The sequence below is a fragment of the Anas acuta genome, chromosome 5, assembly GCF_963932015.1.
Source record: "Anas acuta chromosome 5, bAnaAcu1.1, whole genome shotgun sequence".
Taxonomy (NCBI): domain Eukaryota; kingdom Metazoa; phylum Chordata; class Aves; order Anseriformes; family Anatidae; genus Anas; species Anas acuta.
In genome coordinates this window covers 32,189,928-32,209,805 of record NC_088983.1, presented here as the reverse complement: position 1 = coordinate 32,209,805, position 19,878 = coordinate 32,189,928, and the positions used below count along the sequence as shown (strand labels likewise).

General features: G+C 42.0%; 1 protein-coding gene across 3 annotated transcripts in view; it reads right to left on the bottom strand.

The window, feature by feature from the left end:
* AMBRA1 (autophagy and beclin 1 regulator 1) overlaps positions 1–19,878 on the bottom strand; it is a 129,455-nt gene that overhangs the window by 32,200 nt on the left and 77,377 nt on the right. For all 3 annotated transcript variants that reach the window (XM_068683764.1, XM_068683766.1, XM_068683765.1), the window contains exons 13-14: positions 12,551–12,739; positions 11,924–12,078 (exon numbers count right to left, since the gene is read on the bottom strand). In XM_068683764.1, coding sequence (XP_068539865.1) covers positions 11,924–12,078; positions 12,551–12,739 — 344 coding nt within the window. The remainder of the gene's footprint in view (positions 1–11,923; positions 12,079–12,550; positions 12,740–19,878) is intronic.

Genomic DNA, 19,878 nt, shown 5'->3' with positions numbered 1-19,878 from the left:
AATCCCACACTAACACTATTCCCCAGTTTCTACATCAAGAGACTGCTGCCAGCCCTCAAACACGCATAAAACTGGCAACACAAAGGCATAAAGTTGACAGTTCTCTAGTTCTTGTTCTTTAGAGCTGGTCCACAAACCAGTTGCAAACCATATGCAAAAAACATGCTGATGTGCAAGGGCTCAAGAACCTGTTTAGTACCACTGCTGTAAACATCCACTGATCTTTAAGGCACCCACCACAGCAAACCACAGCCTCCAGAGCAGTTACATTTAAGAGGGTGGCATTTTCATTTTGGACAGACATCATGCTGCATCACACTATCAGCCCATAATCAGCAGCAGCAGCCACAGCAAGTTTCCAGGCAATTCACCATGGCCAATGGCAAACTCCCCCTCGGTAGTGCTGTACTGCTAATTCAATATTACAGAGCCACACCATTAGAAGTGGCCACTCAGCATTTTATTAAGTTGGCAGCTGCATTTCATTTGTTTCCAGATGCTGTTCTGAAACAGGGCTTTGAATGATACGTTTCTCTAACAATAAGCACTGTGAAGTTTGAGGATTGGGAGCTTTACGAGTTACCCCACAGGGCATTTCAGAGCATCAGTGTGGAAGCTTGAGCCCAAACAGGCAACATCAGCTTGGCAAGCTACTGTCTTCTTGGCAATGACAAACATATCAGTGTCATTTCAGTGGGCAAGAAAGGTCCTGCCCCTTCCCTTTAGAAGCTACATAACCCAGTCTCATTCGCAGAACTATTGCTTGAGCTTTGCTTACATTTGTAGAAAATCCTGTCTCCAGAGACCTCCCCATACCCTATAGGAGATTGAAAAGGGACTCCTTTCCCATCTGAGCGCAGGGGATGCTGGCAAGGTGAGGAGCCTTCCTCTAGAAATACCCAAACTCTCTAGGTAGCTAAGCTTCCACACAGAAGGCAACGCTAACACAAAGGGAAAGCAATGCTCATTAAAGAAACAGCTGGTTGCTTTCATTTTACATCCCTGTAACCATGAAGTGTGAGGAAAGATTTGGTTGAGTTGTTTATGTCTGCGTGCCTGTTTTCAAAGACTGCACTAGAAGCAGCTGCTTACCTCTTCGGTGCGCCTCTTCCACCCTCCCTGAACAGGAGTGGGCATATGCATTACCTACAAAACTCCCTGAAGCTAATTTCATCACTTCACAGCCACTTCTACAGCTAATCTAGGAGCAACATGCAATTCAGCAGGGGAGGAAGATGGCTTAGAGAAAGAAGGGCTGTAAGGCAAGAGGAAAAACAAGAAAACAGGCCCCTCAAAGCGTTCAGCACGCGTGCTGTGTGGAGTGCAAAGGCCACCTTAAGTCCACTGCTGCTGCTCCCCCTCCAACTTGTCAGTGCTGGCACATCAGCCCTGCAGCACCTGTCACAGCCCCTGCTTAGGTATTAAACTAAATATTTACTTGTGGCAGGGAGCCAGGAGAGGCTGCATGACAACCAGCAGCCTCGAGGAATCTTTCCCAGTGATCTCTTCCTCACCATCAAGGAGCTGACTTGCAGGGGAAGAAGGGGGCCCTGGGCACAACGTACACGCATGGAGCTAGCCAGTTAATTTGTACCTGCCCTGAAGGAGTAAGAAAACTTCTTGCTGGAAGTTTCTGCTGCACAAAGCCCTAGTTACTGACCTAGTGCTTCCCTAGTCCCCCTCACACTCCATCTTGGGGAAGTTGCTGCTCTTTAATAACACTCCTCAAATTCCACCTGCCCACCCCATTTACGGGGTCTGCCAACATTAAAAAGCTGGAGAGGGCACTTGCCAGGATGCTGCCAGTCGCAGCAGCAGCAGGCTGCCCCAAACCTGTGCTGCTCCTGCCTTGGCAGCGGTGCTGCACCGCCTGCTTGGTCTGAGCAGCGCCGTGCCTGCAGACCACATCATGTGCACAGCCATTTCTTTGCTCAAGGCTTTCCTCCCGCTCTAAGGAGAGCAACTGAAAGCAGGGGAGGGCTGACTACCACCACTTCAACAGAGTGGGACCTTTCTGCTCCTCCTCGTTGGCACTCAAGGAGGAAAAAACATGTTTTGAAGCTGGAGGAGAAGAGAAAGTTGGCACAAGCGTGGAGGGAAACTCAGCAGGAACTCTTGCGTTTTTATCTTTTTAAATTCAATAGAGACATTTCTGCTCTCAACTAGATGCATCTCCTTTCAAGATGCCAATAAATTTCAAGCCATTACCTTTGCTTAGCCCAGGCAGTAAATTGGGCTGTTAGATCAGCCTTGATAAAGAGCGTGTGGGGAGGGGGGTGCAGCTGTTCTCCTGTTTACATGGGAAAACCTCGTCATCCGTGAAGCTCCATCCTGACAGGTAAAGGGTGAGGAAAGGCTGCAGCTGACGAGGTGGGTTTATCAGGCACCAGGCTAAAATTTAATTATTAATTTCCAACCGAGTCAATGCTGTCACCAGAGGCTAACTGTAAAAACATGCAGGAAGAGAAACACCTAGCGTGCTAACCCCAACAGAGCACAAGAAATATTTAAGCGGAACTGGGCAGGGAGGTGCAAGTGAGAAAAGATTGCTAGGAACTAAGGTACAGAGCACAAAGATGGCAAGAGCATCGACTGCATCGATCTGAGTGTCAAACTGCAGACATCCTGCAAGGGGCTGACTCTTCCCTGAGAATAGAGTGGGCACAAAGCTGCTGAACAGGTCAAAAGGGCAAGCAGATTCCACCTACAGAACCACAAGGAAGAATTAAAGCCTTCCCCCTACCCCCAAATTGAGGCTGAGTGTGCAAGCATGAAGACCTGGGCCCCTGACCACCTCACGCTTCTCTGTCCTTGGGCTCTTGCATCCTTCCTCATCTGTACAAGTGTCACACCCTGCTTCCCGGACAGCAGTCTCTCTTTCTGGGGGACTAGCAAAATCCAAAGCTTCACAGCCACCCTGACCTGGGCTGCAAAGAAAAAAGGTTCAGAAAAGAATGGTTACCAGCAGCAGCTTTAGATCTGCACGGGCACAAGATACAAGTGTTGACAGCGCAGCTACAGCTATACACACACAGCACAGATCAGCAAAGCACTTTTCATATGGATTCAGGTTATATCACCAAAGCAATCCCAGACAGCACAGCTTGTCAGTGGAACTGCAGCTATGCTCGAGCCTTTAGCCTGCACAGATACCTCACTTGATAATACACTTTAACAAATAAGCTACACGAACCATGTAATACAGAGGCAGCCTTGAAAGCATGGTCAATTCACAACACTGCATTAAGTTCACTGGAAGTACACCAGAAAGCAAAGCCTACGTTCAGTTTGAAACTAGGCAATGAGCACTCACACAGTAGTAGCAGCAATTGGTAAAAAAAACTGCAAACTGCACTTGTGTTTTGCCAAGCAGCAGAGAAGATGCAGTGACAGGATGAAAGTACAAGCACAACAAAACCAACAGTACAACGAGGGCTGTACATATTTTGCACTTCCCCATCTGCCCTTCATCTTCAGCTCCACAAACTGATCTTGAAGTTTCAGAAGTTTCAACTCATCATTTTTTAATGCAAGCACCTTACTGAGACAGAACACCTGAAGCAATTCAGGATTTTTTTTATTTTTTTGCCTTACTCACCCCAAAAGTGTGTTGCCACTGAAAAATCTCACCTGGTACACTTTGATGTCAATGTGTTAACTAGTTCACTTCTGACACTAGCACACCAGGTAAGAAGCTGCTGTAAGGAATCCACCACTCTTTGGAAAGCACTGCATGTCCTCTGCTTCGCTGCCAGGAAGCCACCTGCATCACTGACTTCTCTAATGCTGTCAATTACTTTAAACAACTCGGGCTTTTTAAGGTCCAGAAGTGTAATAAGAAACAGACACCCTAACCTGACCTCCTTAATAAATAACATTATCCCCTTTTTGCTTAGATTACCATTCTTTACTCCACCTTCTATTTATGAATTTCACAAAAGCTGCTGAAAAGCAGGCTTACGCTGTGCACTGCCATCAAACCCAGAGACCTCTGCAGCAGAATTCAGATCCAGCTTGTCTGAAGCAGAGGACCTTGAATGCAAAGCAAAATAAATACTCCATGGAAAAAACTGACTGATGGTTCATTACATTCATTCATAAGACAATATACATTCATTTATGTTTTGCAATGAGGCAAATCTCCCTTCTGTTTGGAGGGAGCCTCCTTTCTGTGGCTTTTTCTCTGCATCTACAGATAGGTAGGCATTTCCCATGAGCAGACAGGAAAAGAAAAATTGCTTTTTTGCTCCTAGTCTCTTCTTATTAAACAGGTTGGTCCATGCTGTGCTCATCCCCTCCCCCCAGAGTTAATTCCTGCCAACAACAGACACGTCTTTCCATTAGATCTTCTCCGTTAAAATGGAAGAAGCAAAAATAATGCACTTATCTTCTTGGATTTGTCAGTCTTATCCTCAAATGGATCTTATCATCCAATGCACAGCACAAATAAAATTTCTTTCAACTCCATTTATCTTCTCCAGATGCAATAGGATCATACATGAAATTCTTCATTCTTTACTGATGCAACAAACCTCTTTCTGCCTTTTTCTGCATCTGTTGCCAGTGTGGAAAATCCTAGCTTTGCTTTCTGAGCTACAGTGAATTAACTGAGAACTAATCCTTTATTTTCAGCAACAATTGAAAACCTTAACTGGGGAGACTTGATCTATTTCCTAAAACGAGACAGCATCAGAGGTGCCTGTGGATGGACCAAGAAACTCGGCAGACAGATAAAGCATCGTTGGTGCTCCCTGACCAGTCTTGGTCACGTAACTTCTTGCTGATCTTTCAGATCAGGTGAGGTCTCATTAGAGCACACCTAGCCCTTCTTTTCTTCAGGCTAGCTATTAGCATTAGCACCTGGTATTCACGAGCCTGCCATCCAACTACTACATGGAAAGCAGCTTTAAAATAACGAAACATTAACAAGAGCTAGGTCATATAAAGCAGCTCATCATTTTAGGTAACAAAGCTCTCACCATGAAAATAACACTCTTGCAATGAAACAGCTCATTTATTTGCTACCAGTCTCCCAAAGGCTGTGAAACCAGGGTAATACCTCCAAAAAGCCCTTTAGGGGACTGGTCCAAGCCTGGATCTGAAATCGAGGGCTGAGTAAGCAAGAAATTGCCAAACAAAACAATTGTCCTTTCAATTGCGCGTGTGTGGTTGGAACAGATGAAAGGACAGGAAGAGGAATGCCGAAGGGGGTGTTAGCGTGACAGAAGATAGATACATATATATTCAGGGCAGATGCAAAAGTCAACTGAACTGTGCAAACAGGACTGCGCCCCCAGCTACTGCTGTCTCCTGCAAAAATCACTGACAGCTGTCAGTGCTGGAACAATCTAATAAAAATATGGTCAATTCTACGGCAAAAGGAATGACAAGCCCCTTTATTTTTGCCCTTAACTCAGACTGCAAACCGAAAGCACTACCTCTGAACTCCCCATTAAATGTCGCACAGAGACTGTAACAGCAAAATCTACAATATGTTAAAGATCTAATGACAAGAGCAGAGGATTTTTGTACAGCTGCCATTCCACCCTGCTCTCTGTCTGCTGAGCCTGCACAGAGCAGCATGCAAGATCAAGTGTCAACAATATGTTGATGACAGAGCTATATGCACCTTCATCTGGGTGATAAGAGGCTGTCATCCAGCTGCCTACACGTCTGGAAGGAATAACTACTGGAGAAAAGAGCTTAAATTTAATTCAAGAAAGACAGTAGGAAGAAGCACTGAAAAAAACCTTCATGAAATTGCATACCTCTTTCCCAGCCTATGTTGACTTTAGCACAAATCTGGTAGCAATTTACCAAGGCTCCCTTTTCCCAAGCTGACTTTGGCAAGAGGGCTGTACCTAAATAATTTCAGATGTGGAACCATCTTTGCCATAATTATTTCTATCTAGTTAAAACTATTTTCCCAACAACACAAAACAAAACCTTTAAACAAAAGGTCTTGGCTATCATCATCAGATGCCATGAAGTAAACACATCCTGAACAAGTGTCATTTTCCTTCTCTTCACACAAAGTTGCTAAAAACAACGCTGCTCGCTTATTTAATCATTGCATAAGATGCTAGCAACATTATTTTCTGAGGGTAACCTAATGAGTTAAATTCCTACAGTTCCTTTACGTTCTGCCTCAGCAGCCTTTGTGCAGACATGGGTGAACCAGTCAAGACAGCAATGTTATTAACTCTTCAAACGTACCATTCCTGCATCTATACTCCAGCATGCACATCTGTGCCATTCTTCATGCCATCTGCAACACCAAGGTAGCGCTGCCATTTCTGATGATGCTGAATACAGTTCTTATTTACAGCACCCTATATATGCAGTGCTTCCCAACATAGGTTTTGGACATGCTGCTTTGTTAAAGCTACCTGCTAGAATCTGCTGATACACAGACCATAGAAAACTACTTGGCTTCAAGCAGACTATCATGCTCCTCTCTGTATAAAAAGGAGAGAATTCTCAAATCAGTAAGAAGAGGGTTCTGCCTCTGTGCCCTCTTCCTAGTACCAACAAGTACAGTCAAACAGTCCGTGACCATTTGGAATTTCAGTTGTCAAAGAAGCATCTACATGGCTGAACATCTGTTGACAGCAAAAAATACATTAGGGCAGGAATTGGATGTACCAAACTCAGTTCTATTTAGAATTGTCAAAAGTTCCCTCTCTTCACCTGAAGATACAAAATCTCTCTCAAACAGAGACACAAGAGACCGCACCAGTAAGCATGCTTTTTCCGTAACACAGTAAGAGGTTGCTACTCTTTCTTGCAAATTGTTCTTGTTTTCAGAAGTGTGTGAGTTCATAAGAACTTTTCCAACGGAGATAACTTGTTACAGTAAGCAATCCCCATATATTCTCATCAGTTTTCTTTTCACATCGTAGTTTTGTCAGAACCCTCAATAACTTGTGCCCCTGCAAAGCAAATGAGCACAGCCATTTGCTTTCAGGCCTCAAGCCCCTTCACTTACAGCTGCAGGAGCATTCATAACTCACCTACAAGTCAATGAGGTGTGGCAGTGCCACCACCTTTGCTGCCCATACCGAACGCATTCTGTTGGCACTTGCACAAAGCTCAGAGCACTCAGTAAAATTGTGCATCTTCTCAAGTGCTCTGCGCGTTGTCCCAGTTAAGAGTTAATCCACTGAAAGAAAGCTTGGCTCCGTGCTGACACGCTGTGCCTTTCTGCTTCAGGCCCTTCTTCCTGCACTACTTGGAATTCTCCTGTTTACAATGGAAGTGCACACATATCCCGTTCCGTCCAGGCTACTGACCAACCATTTCAACAGGATGTTTCCCAAATGCCAGCAGTATCGTCAAGAGTTAAATATGCGTCTCCACAGCCCGTATTCCTTCTAGATTCAAATCACAAAGCAATATCTGAGACAGGACTTGGTTAAGTCATCTTATCCCCACAGATTGCATGATTAGCTCTTCAGCTCTGTGTCAATCAAATTTTTCAAATCACCTACCTCACTTTGTTTTCTGTTTAAAAAACCCTTGCCAAGTTACGTTTTAATTTGAATTACAGTAATCACATTTTTTTGATTTCAGAGTTAGCTTCCTCTGGGTAAAACACAGAAAATATTGAACATAGCAAGGGCATCGGGATTTGTGAATGCCAGAAGCAGAGCTACCTGCTGGCCTTCTTTCTCACTAATATCCATTGCTAACAGACCCAGAGCAATATGATCCTCACTCTAAGTTTCCATGGAATTTCAGCTCCACATTCCTATCATCATATTATTCTATGTTCTTTAACATCTACATATTCCTGGAATCATTTGGAAATCAGAAGTCATTCCAGGCCCAAGCAGCTTGAAAGCAGATCCTTATTCAGAGACTATCTCCACTCAGAATTTCAAAACAGGCTGCAAAACCCTGCATTCATTCTCCAAACTTCCCACCTCTGAAATTCCACTGTCTCATGATGATTCCCAGTACCACTGCTACTTATACCACCCCAAGCTAGAGATCTGCTAAAAGCAGTTCCTTCCTTATATTCTGCAGCTACAAAGAGATTTCAGAGATGTTAACTAGACTTGTCAAACAAACAAAAAAATCCAATCCAATCCAAATCCTTACGCATACTACTCTCCTTAAAAGCTGATTCTACTAACAAGCTTTTAAAGTTTCAATCCGAAAAACAATCTTTTTCTTCAGCAAAGCTAGGTTTCTATTTGAAATGCTAAGCATAGCAAATCTTAAGGGACTGAGCAAAGAAAAAGCATGAATCTCTAGCTCATGACTCTACCACGTTTGCTGGCAGTCTAGTACTTTTATTCCACTTCTAAGCACAACTCGTAACAGTCAAATCATGTTTTCTGACCAATATAACCTAAATGTTATGAGCAAGATGTATACGGACAAAACATGCTTCTGTAACCAAGATGCTCCTTAGTACAACCAAGAAGTGCTGCAGCTCTCAGAGAGGACATTTCTCTTCATCTCTGAAAATTACACCAGCAGCCAGTGGGTTTCTAGGCGCAATTACATGTATTAGAGTTTCATATAATAAAGCTAAGTAATTGCATCTTCAAAACCTCTATTGCAGCAGGAAAAGAAAGAAAACTATCTGAGGAACAGAAACGTGCGTTACCCTGAATGCTCGTCAGGGGTGTGGAGAAAGGGTCTTCCCATTTTAATTGAAAGCAGAAGCAATCATTGTGTTTCACTCCTCAGCAGGCTGCCAAGCTTTTGCAATGACTTAGAGGCCACATTGCCAAGCCTTACTCTCCCAGTCCACTGACTGGAAATCAAACAGTGTCAGAAAGAAAGAGACAACCCTGAAACAACTTTTAAGAATTTTCATAGAATCTGATACAGATTTTTTCTTGAATTTCTCTCTTGGGAGTTTTGCAAGTTATATAAAATTAAAATATCCACAATGCATTGCTAAAGAACATGGCTATGACTTATTTTTAATTAAGAAGTTGAGCAATAATTGCTTTGTATTACAAACTGTTGGCACAGAGGCAACAAGGATGCATTCTGATTCTCTCAAACGTGCACATTAAATTACAGATTGAAGAACATAGTTCCACCAATGCTTTTTTTTTCTTAAACCTTTCTCTACTGCATGCTGGCCAAGCTGCAAACCAGTTTTACACTCCACTGAATATGAACGCAACAGCCCCTTTAAAGACAGTGTGATAAGAGTATTGTAAAGTTTCCTACTTAAATTTTTATTTTGCAGGTTCTAAAAAGCATTACAAACTTATGGAGCAGTCCTATTGCAAAATTGAAGATAGAAAAAAGCATCAGTTCTTCTGGTGCCAGTAGCTGACTTACTAGTTTTTACAACTAGATGAAGGAATAACATCTACAAGATTAACAACTCTATGTTTTTCAAGCTTGGTCCTATAGACTGCAGAGACAACCAACACTACACCAGAATGCTGAAACAATATCTGATGTTATCCGACAGGAAGGCTCTTTAATCAAATTAATTCAGATTGGTCTAACTGTGACCCTGTCACATAGGCAGAAAGCTGAAAGTCCAAAGCAGTCAGAAATGAGACATTTTCAACATCTTTAATCGTGATGCAGGAAAGGGGAAAAACAGCAAATTAGTTAACAAACCCTGCTAGACTGGATAGATTTGAGAATGTGGGGGAAAGACTTTTGGAAGCTAAAAATACATGTGCAAGAAAGATGAAAAAAGCAACCTTTAGAATACATGCACTCCATCTGGAGAAAAAATAATCCAGAACTATAGCAGATGAGAAAGACAGGGGTGCAGTGATGTGGCACAAGTCTGAAAAATGAGAGAGAAATTGTACAAAGTTTTCAAGGCACCATAACAAAAAATGAAAAAACTGTAAGTAAAGCCCTATATAAATGAAAAAAAAAAAAAAACAGCTTGAAAATATCCTGTGGGGTTCTGGTAAGACTATACTTATCACATTATGTACATTTAAACATATTCCAGACTGAGGAAAAAAAATAGTTATTTTGGAGAGAATTCAGTTGAATAAAAATAAAGCTGGAAGATTGAATTACAAGAAAAGATTAAGGGAATACAAAGCATTACTTTATTAAACGGTGACTAAGAGCAAGGGTACAAGAGTTTGGAGAGTGTAACAGCATAGGGAAAGAAGATATGTTTGAAATGAAGATGATGAAATAAGTAGAAGACATTGCATCGGAAGATTCAGATGAAAGCTTACTGAATTAGCTAGTTACAAAAAATGTCTCCAAAAGGAATGGATAGAAGCACAGCGACTGCAGTTTAGAGCAAACACAAAGGATGGATGAGAGGAAAGAATCCTACCATAGCTCTTTACGGGAAGAGACAAGATTTTAGCTAATAGGGCTTCTCCATCTTAACTTACTATGATACATTAAGAAAACTGTAGGAAGGGACACTCCGTATCTGGCAGTGGAAACTATATATTTCACTAGGACCTGAAAATAACTGGGGAAAAAACAAACAAAACCACCACCCAGTACCAGGGCATACTAGACTGTTAAAAGGATCTAACAGGATACTGAATCCATGTAATTAGTGATCTTATCACATCCAGACAAATTTCACAAACCATACCTGTTAACTAAATTCTGTTGTTTTCACTATTACTCTTTAATCTTCCTGTTTCTTACCTTCAGAGACCCACACCAGCAGGGTAGCTCAGAACCAGGGCTAAAAACATGCTGACTTGGTTCAGTAAAGAATCTTTATTATCCGTCTTACCTTGCCTCATAACATGGAGCAGGTGATGAAGATAAACAAGAATTTTACATCAGCTGATAAAGTAGCTCATGTAATGACATAGCTGAGATGACCCTCTATGAATCACGAGTACTTTGAAGAGCAACTACAATCTGAAGTTGAATCAGGCCATTTGAGCCAGAGACAAGTCTCTCACCAGTGGTAGGCCATTAGTCAAATGCTTCAGTGCAACCCTGATATATTAGGAAAGCTCTGTCCTTTAAAAATTGGAGATACAAACAGAGGGGAAAAAAGCCATTCATAGTGGAAACAATTCCACTACAATCAAGTTATCATCAAAAGTGAAAAGGTTTCATGTCCTGAAACAAAAGTCACCTGAATATATGGCATAAAATTTGTATCCAGGCCAAATTTCAGCTTCAGAAACCATCTAGTTCCACCTCCTCAACCCTTCCTGTGCATTATTAACTGGACGTGGCTTTTACCATCCTAAACTATCACTAAACAGCTGTTGTGCTCTCCTAATGAGCGAAGCAAGCAATACATGTTCCCTTAACTCTCTTTGCTGGTTTGAAAAAAGATGAAGGTTTTCCACACATAATGAATTAGTCAGGGTGGGTCATAGTTCAGTTCCCCCAAAGCAAAAGTACAGAAGAATAATTCCATTCCCAAAATAGGCCTACACATACATAGAAAGCTCACTAATAATTAGCCAACAAAAGCCTATTTGGCAAAAGCATGCTATGCCTCTCCTTTAGTCTGTAAGTCCAGGATGAAGCTTAGCTCCAACCCTTCTCAAAACCACTGGTGGCAACTCCCCTCAAAGTCAGCCCCTTTCAGGAATGTCAGGAAATAATCTAGAAACCTGAGCTGCTACGATCCATCAACAAAGCCAACCACAATGCCACAAGATACATGCCTATTACCCCCCAAAAGTACAGAACATCTACTAAATACTCTGAGTGACATTTAGACTTACGCTACCACACACAACATTGAATATTTTTGTCGTCATACCTGAAACCAGAGTAGTTTCCCCATTCTGTTATATTTATGCTCTCCTGTCATGTTCACATATCTCTGTGATAAATTCCTACATGTGTTTATTATTTAGTGGGCCTGGAGCATGTTACTTTTTTGCTATTATAAACGAGCAACTAACCACTAGGCTAGAGCTAAATCAACACAGTATCACCAACAAAACTTACAGAAACAGATTATACACATACTCACCCTCATAGAGGTTTCTCCACCATGGGGCTGTTGCAGCCTGAAGACTTGAGCAACCATGTGTTCTGTGGAGGGATGCAACAGGATACGCCGGGAAGCCAGTCCCACCATTACATATCTGCCCATTGGAGACAGGCTCACGGAAATGGCATTTGGGCCTACAAACAGAATAGCAGTTATTTCTCTCAAAGATTGACATTCCTCCTGACACCTTATCCTCACAGTTCCTTCAACCCCTTTAGGTATTCACATAATGTACAGCATACTAAGATCATTCTTATAAGGGACAGAGGAGAACAGAGAGACCTGCACAAGTACAGATTTTGCAAAAGGTTTCCTTGCTGCAGGTATCTTCCTCTAAGATAAAAGCTCTTAAAAGTTCTTTAAGAAACAAAAAAAAAAATCTTGTAGCAGCTCCCCCCTACCAGCACTTCATGTGTCCACACAGTATTGCAACTTTCTCCCCAGCATTAATGTATTTGTGGCTGGGGGTAGGCCAATAGCATATATTCTGTGACTCCAATAGAGAGGTAGTGACATTCAGACTGTGGCATTTCTCATTGAAGGCTGATTTTGAGGTAACTTCTCACAGTCCCACCCACCGCCCCTGCCTTCTTGCTGCATGCTTACCAAATCGCTTTGTATAAAGCATCTCGCCCAAGTTATGTGGTGCCAGAGAATACACAGCCAGTATCCCTTCATCGGGGAAGCCTCGTTGGCTGCTGGGAATGAAGGCTGCTAGCAGCTGCCCATCTGCAGAGATATCGCAGCTTGCATCGTTGTAAATCTTGCAGTTCTGAACAAGCACGTTCACGGAGGCTGAGGAACGAAAGGAAGAACGATTAAAGCACTCTGGTTCAACAGAGAATAAAGCAAGATTCAAACCTGATGCTGGAGTCAAGACAGTACATGCAAAAGGCACTCAGGACATTTAGCTTCCTCCAGAAGTTTATACCTGGATTAAATGTAAAACTTGCTCCAAAACGGAGATAAGACACCACAATGAGCCCAAGGAATGAAATCTGTTCATCTCCTGGAGCCTTCAGCCAAGAAATAGTGGTGATTGCATTTCATCAACCCCTTCTTTCTTGAGCATAACATCATCCTTTGCAAAGGACAGCACAGTTTAAACAAGTCCCAAATTGTGACTCTTTGACAAACTCCAGCAGTGGTGTCATTAGAAACAGTACACCTTAACTCATTTCCTCTTCTTGTGCGGAGCCCCTGAGTTCCACCTCCCTTATCTCCAATAAACAGGAGGTAAAGGAAAAATTCCTCCCTGCAGATACAGGCATTCCTTTCTGTTTGCTGATTTTTACACCGATCTTGGATAAAGCAAGCAAGAAAGGACAGAGACTTCTCTAGCCAGTCCACCATTTAATTGCCCCACTATTTGAGGCACTTGTGCAATCAGTGAAGAAACTGTTCAGCAGACAAGGTAGCAAGCAGCATTTCAGAAAAGAAGTTTTATTTTCAACTCTGCCAGTGAGCTGCCAGGTGACCTTGAACAAACCTTTCCTCCTTTGTGCCTTGCGTATGCAGCCTGTGAGGTCTTTGGACTATTGAATCTTACTACAAACTCATGCTATTCCTAGTACAACAAGGTTCCACTGCTTTTTGGCATCATCTGCACCAACAGCTTGCTAAGACAAGACTGAAGTTATGATGTTCACTTCCTCAGCTTAAGCTTAAAAGCACTTCAGCTTTTTGACTAAAACTGCTCTGATTATTTCAGGAGATTTGGTGTTGAACCTGAATACACTATTTTAAGAGAGAGCGATTTTCAGATCCCAGTATTTTCAAAATCAAAGGTCTAGAAGTAATTATAAAAAACAATAATAGAGCTCACATTTGCAATACAGAGGAATTGCATGCCATTAAGACTGAACAGCCCATCTCACACACTGAATCTGCAGCATCATGTGCAGCACTACCTTAGCTCTTATAGTCCAGAAGCTCTCTTCCAAACATTAAGACTATGCCCAGCCTAGAGGCAGCTTTGATTTGTTTGGCTAAATTATGTATCAGTTTATGAAGGCACTTCTTGGGCTATACCCCTTATTAGTTTAATAAAAGAACAGTGCCAAGAATGTTTTGTAGATCTGAGAGTTTGAACTTCCAAATCAAATTAAGGCTGTACCTCAACATTTCAGAAAACTGGCACCGCTGCCAGAAGGAAGAATCCGTGTCCCTTATTTCCAACACTTCTGTGAAAAGCTACACCCAGGATGTGATATGGCTGAAAAATTACTGACTGGTAATTTTGTCACACCTTAGCCAGAACCATTCCCTAACCTGGTATGCCCCACGGCCACGCAGACACTTGCAGCAGCAGGAAAAGACGTGATGGGAAGGGAGCCAGGACTGATCCTTCTTCTACCTCTGTTGATTTAAAGCTGAACCTAATCTTTAGGTTTTTGTTTTTTTTTCTGGTCTAGAAGACATTCTTCCTGGGAACCGCTTTCCTATATGGTTGAGTATCAACTTCTACTGTTCCATGTAAGAAACTCCAATTAAAATAAACAGACGAGGATAAGAAGTGGACTATTTAATTACATTCTGTACCAAACCACCTACACCTGTACTCTAAATTTACTCAGCCATTTTTTTCCAGTTTCAGAGCTGCTAAAAACAGTAATTTTCAGCCTAGTATAAACAAAAAGGTGCTGAACAAAAAAAGGTAAATAATGTAGTCACTGCCAGTGCTGTAATAACCTAAAATACTTTTGGCCCGTCAAAGAACAGACAGTTCAAAAGACGACAAAATTCCTGAGCACTTAGTCTAAAGCTAGTAGAACAGAAAGAACACAGAGTAAAGGTTAAGGACTGCACTGCCTCATTTCAAGGGGGCAGAATTAAAATTTGCATTTCAGTATTAAAATTTGTGTCTTTTTTTGGATAAGCTTCACTGAAGTAGTCTGCAATCTCAAGAGAAGATAGGCATCCACACAGGAACTACAGTATATGCAGTGAACTAGCTACAGGATACATGACAACAGGTTGCACTACTGTCATCCCCAAACTAGGAGGATTTCCACAGAGTTCTTCAGAGACTCATTTCAAAACCAGTCCTATTTATTATTCTATTTATTATTTTTTTCAATTGGATAGACTTAAAGATTGGAGCTGGTTGGTGAATTCTGTTGATAAAGTTGGGTAACTTCACTAACAGAACATGATCAGACCACAAATGGAGAACTGAACTTCACAGAAGCATAAAAGAAATGAAATGCAAGACTTCTACAAGTGTGTTAACACTTACAAACTTCTGCTTTGTCACTTGGAAACAACAGAGGATTGATTTTGGTGATCATAGCAAGGACTGAGCCACCCACCTAACATAACAGTGAACAAGATGGCAATCCTGAACTGCACTGGGGAGTAGGTTCACCAGGGAAATGTCAATGCTAACACACAAGCTTGTGCCAAGAGCACGTGCAGGATACTGAGCACACAGTTTTAGTTAGCCATGTTCAAAAAAGATTAAACCCTAAATGATAGCAAATCCAGTAAATAGCTATAAAGATGACTGGGGGAAACGCAAGATTCATTTTATGGTTTAAAAAAGTGATTGAGAGGAAATCGGATTGCATTTAGAAAAAAGTTCCAAAAACATAAGTGCCAGAGAACATTAGTCATAGTTCTCTTCACAAATAGCATTGACAGGTGAGTAAGTGGGTAAAAGCAGCCATTAAGTTTAGAAATTAGATTTATTTATTTATAATCAGAGTACTAAGACTGTAGAATAGTTTTTCAACAGAATTGAAAGGGGCAAGGAATTTAACTAATTTTAACAGAATAAAAGGAGCTATAGGATGCGCTTGCCTAAGACAGCAGGGAACTAGGCTCAGTGCTTAAAGGGGTCACCTTTCTCATCTATTTCTTTGGAGTTGTACTCTAATCTGACATGGTATTTTAAAAAATTAGAAAAAAAGGGATGGGGACTTACTGAACAGGTGAGTATGAGGATCCTCCCAGCCAAACCTGCATTAACTACTTAAGAGAGCCAAGCAAGAAGGCCAACGATGAATTGAAAACACATTACACAGCAAGAACATCTGCCAGAGATACAACTATGAAACACAAAAGCCTGCTCTCCAAAACCAGACCGAAGATATGAGTGTCATGTATCCCAGGAAACCTTCTGCACTGACCAACTCCTGGTGCAAGAAATTTTAGAGGGGGTCAGATACCAATTCTTCCAGGCGCAGGCAATGTTATTTCCTTGTTCTTGTAGCTATTGAAAAATCGTAGCCTAGACAATTCTTACCTCTTCATATGTTTTTCAAATGGTTTTACTTTTAAATAAAATGCAGCTTTGTACATTTGTAATTTTCATAAGGTAAGAAATGCTTAAATTTCTTCTGTACCTTGTACAGACTCAGAGACATTACCAAGTCTTGTATATATCTTTGCAGTTCAATGGTCAATTTTCTCCCTCTCTAGGTCTTTAATCCTTCTCCTCATGTAGCTTCAACTATAACCTTTTAAAGCAATATCTGGTTTAGGTCACCATTCACCAATAGTCCATTTATTACATAGAACTTACTTTCTACCTTTATGTGTGTGTTGTGTTTTTTTTTCCTTCCTCTCCTCCAGCACAGCACACAGTACAGTGGCTTTTGGTAAGCTCTTCAAAATGATGTCCAACATGACTGCATGTCTTGTTCTTTTTAAGGTTTAATGCATATGCTGAATGCCTCTTAGCAAAACAGATTGTGAGCTCCCCTGCCAGAAGTGAACTATCTTTCCCCCTTGATGTGTGTCTGGAACATAAAACATCACAGATGCAAGTTGCACTGAACAAGGAGAGTGCCCTTTATTTCAGTCTTTCAAGATCTGATTCACACTGGCATCACGGTTCTTTGCTCTTTCCTCCCTTGCAAAAGAGGAGGGAATTAGGGAGCGCTGACACCTAGAACCAAAGGAGCTTACTCTGCCTTACTCTACCAGAAGAACAACTCTAAAACAGGGGTGGAGATCTCAGTAAGGTTTCATCTTAAGGAACAGCATCTAAGAGATTCCCAAGTCATGAGGAGGATCAAAATGTTTGTGTTTGACAAAGCCACAGGCTATTTGATTTCTTTGAGTCTAAGGCCCAGTCTATGAAAACAAAGCCAATGCAGAAGATTTTAGGGGAAAACTGCTATTTTTGGAAAACCAGTTGCAACAAGGCCACCCTTTCATCTCTTGTTTTCTTTTGTTGTTAATGCAGCCATTGAGCTGACAGAATAGATCAAAAGAAACATCAGAGAACAAATTAATCAAGCTCTTGTGCCAACTTGGAGTGCTGACACCTACAGCATAATCCCAGTTGAAGCTGGGGAAGGCCTGGAAGGCCACCAGGACCAGCACTGCTTGCCAGAGATAACCCAGCACACAATGGAGGGTACAGGCTTTCATCCTCTCCTAGCCACCCCTAACGATGATGCTTTCCTAATGCGTTATTTTTCCTTCTAAGTTTTTCTGCATCACACTGTAAATCAGCAAGCAGTGACCAAATCACCTTCCTCAAGTCCCAGCCAGCGTTACAGCAGAGGACAAACTCCTGACTCGTGACTGAACATGGAAGAACTAGATCAGTTCAGCCACAGTGGTTAGAAATTGAAGTAATGAGCAGTGAGTGCTACGAGAAGCTCTATTAAAATGATTCAAGAGTGAAAGCCTTCAAATATTTTACCTGTGGAAAGGGAATATTCTACAGCGTTCGCTGATTCAATACTTACCTGTTAGCTGCAGGCAATTTTAAGGATCTGAGGTAGTGATAGCAGCAGCACCTACTAGAATAATATTAAATAAATGGCTAAAGACAGCTTTGTTTCTGCTGCCAAATAAACTCCCCAGCCTAATGCCAGCACGACTGACAGTTACAATCAAAGGCTGGGTCATATCCATTTTGAAGTTAATAAAATGAAAACTGGCAAAAAGGAGAGAAGAAATCTGAAGCTATCTTCTGTTTTGTAAATAACAGAGGAAGATAGGCCGGGGGGTAAAATCCCCCAGGTCCCTGCAGAGCCATCTCCCCAAGACTGCTGGAGTCCCTGGCTGTGGTGTCAGTGAGGTCCTTGCCCTGGGGCTCTGAGGGCGCCGGGATCGCAGGGCTGCGCTAATTGCGCCGCTGTCACTTGCTCAGGCGTATTGTTTCAGTGCAAAACATCCTATTTCCAAACTACCTTCTCTTTGTTTAATTGTAACAGGAAGAAGAGCTGCTCTGAGATGGAGGTTGGCCACGGAACCATTCCTCTGAAAGTGGAGCTGGCAGGCAGTCCCACATTTCAGCTGCATCATCTCATCTGCCTTTGCTCCCAAACCACTTGTGGCTCAAGCCTGTCCCAGGAAGTGCAATAGCACCCTCTTTGTAAGCAGACTCTCTCACATGACCATCTCTGATTTACAGAAAATGATGGAAAAAAAGGAGATATTGAGGTCAAATGCTTTACTGGGAAAATAGTTTGTGTCCGAGACCACAAACAGTCTGAGAAAAATCCTCCATTCCACTGTCACACGCTTCGTTTTACAATATCTCTACAAATTTTTGCACCTGGTGCAACATTTTCACCAAGAGGCACATTGAAATAAGCATGTTTCTTCGTGGAGGCCTCGTTATAGAAAACTGGGCCTGGCACTTAAAAACACGGATAAGCAGCAGCACTACCAAGCATCAGGCTATGAAGGGGGAATATCAGTCCCCCTATGAAGGGGGAATATCAGTAACCCTAAGCTACATTAATGTCCTTCTGGTTTGGCAAAGTCGCAGCTTGCCTTTGTTTGGTGCATGTGCAAGCGTAGTAAATGCCTGTTTGAGAACGAGCACAGCTGCTCTGCATTCGCACACCTTTACTAGACCTTTGCAAAGGGAGACAGGGCTAACGGCCTACAAAAACCAGATTTGGGCTCAACATCTGAAGTGAAAACACAGTAAACCCAAACATTTCCAGAAAGTCATAAATCAAGATGGACAAGCCAAGTATTACAAAGTGGGGAGTCAGAAGAGCTAGTGATGGGCTTGTAAGAGGAACCCTGCCTACAAGAAGGGTATAATTACAGAGGCATTAGCCCAATATCCAGCTGTTCAGAATAGATTTCAGAATCGAAGTGTCCTGCTAGAGGAGAGGGAGAAGACTGAAATACTAATGCCTTGAACAGCAGATGGTCCTTATTTTTTTTAAGGAATTCCATAAATTATAAGCACCTTGGGCTTTTTTTTTTTTTTCCAAAAGAAAAGAAAAATCAGCAACCGTCTCCTCAGCAGCCAAATGAGGCCAGAAAACCTTTTTGCAGCTGCACCACTCTTCAAATACTTGCAGAGAAGCTTGCAAGCTTGCAGAGAAGTCCCCAGGACTCTAAGTCAGCAGCAAGATGCTTCTCCCCACTCCGGTCTCAGCTTTATTCTGCTCCTGATCCTGGATGGACCATGGAAATTATTGCCAGCACATGGCAAGACTTTACTTTGTACGCTGATCCTCAGCCTACAGACTTACACTAGCACTACAGATTGACACTTAACTGGACAAGTCAAAGCACTGGCACATTTAAATTCAATGAAATATTCTGCCTTCAGAATGACTCTGCATGCTTCTTACCATGACACAGAATGCTTCTCAGACTAAATATAAAGCACCTTTCCCCTGTATAGCATCAAGGGCTATCTTCTAAAATCAGGGCTTTTATTTCCTGCCAGGCTATAAATATCACACCACAATATTCTATAAAACATGAAAGAAGGATATAAGACAAATACCAGATACTTTGTCTGGAGGAACGACACAGTAAGAAGGAGCTTTTTGTAATGGGACAGGCAACTGCTAGCTTTCCCCTAGCTACTCCGATTTCCCAGCCTCTGGGAGATGAATGGCCCCTCCTAGTTTAATTCTCTGCATTTCTGCTGCTACAGTGTCACTGTATGTGCTCCTTTGGTGTTTATTTATTTATTTTTATTAAGCAGCAGGACAGTACTC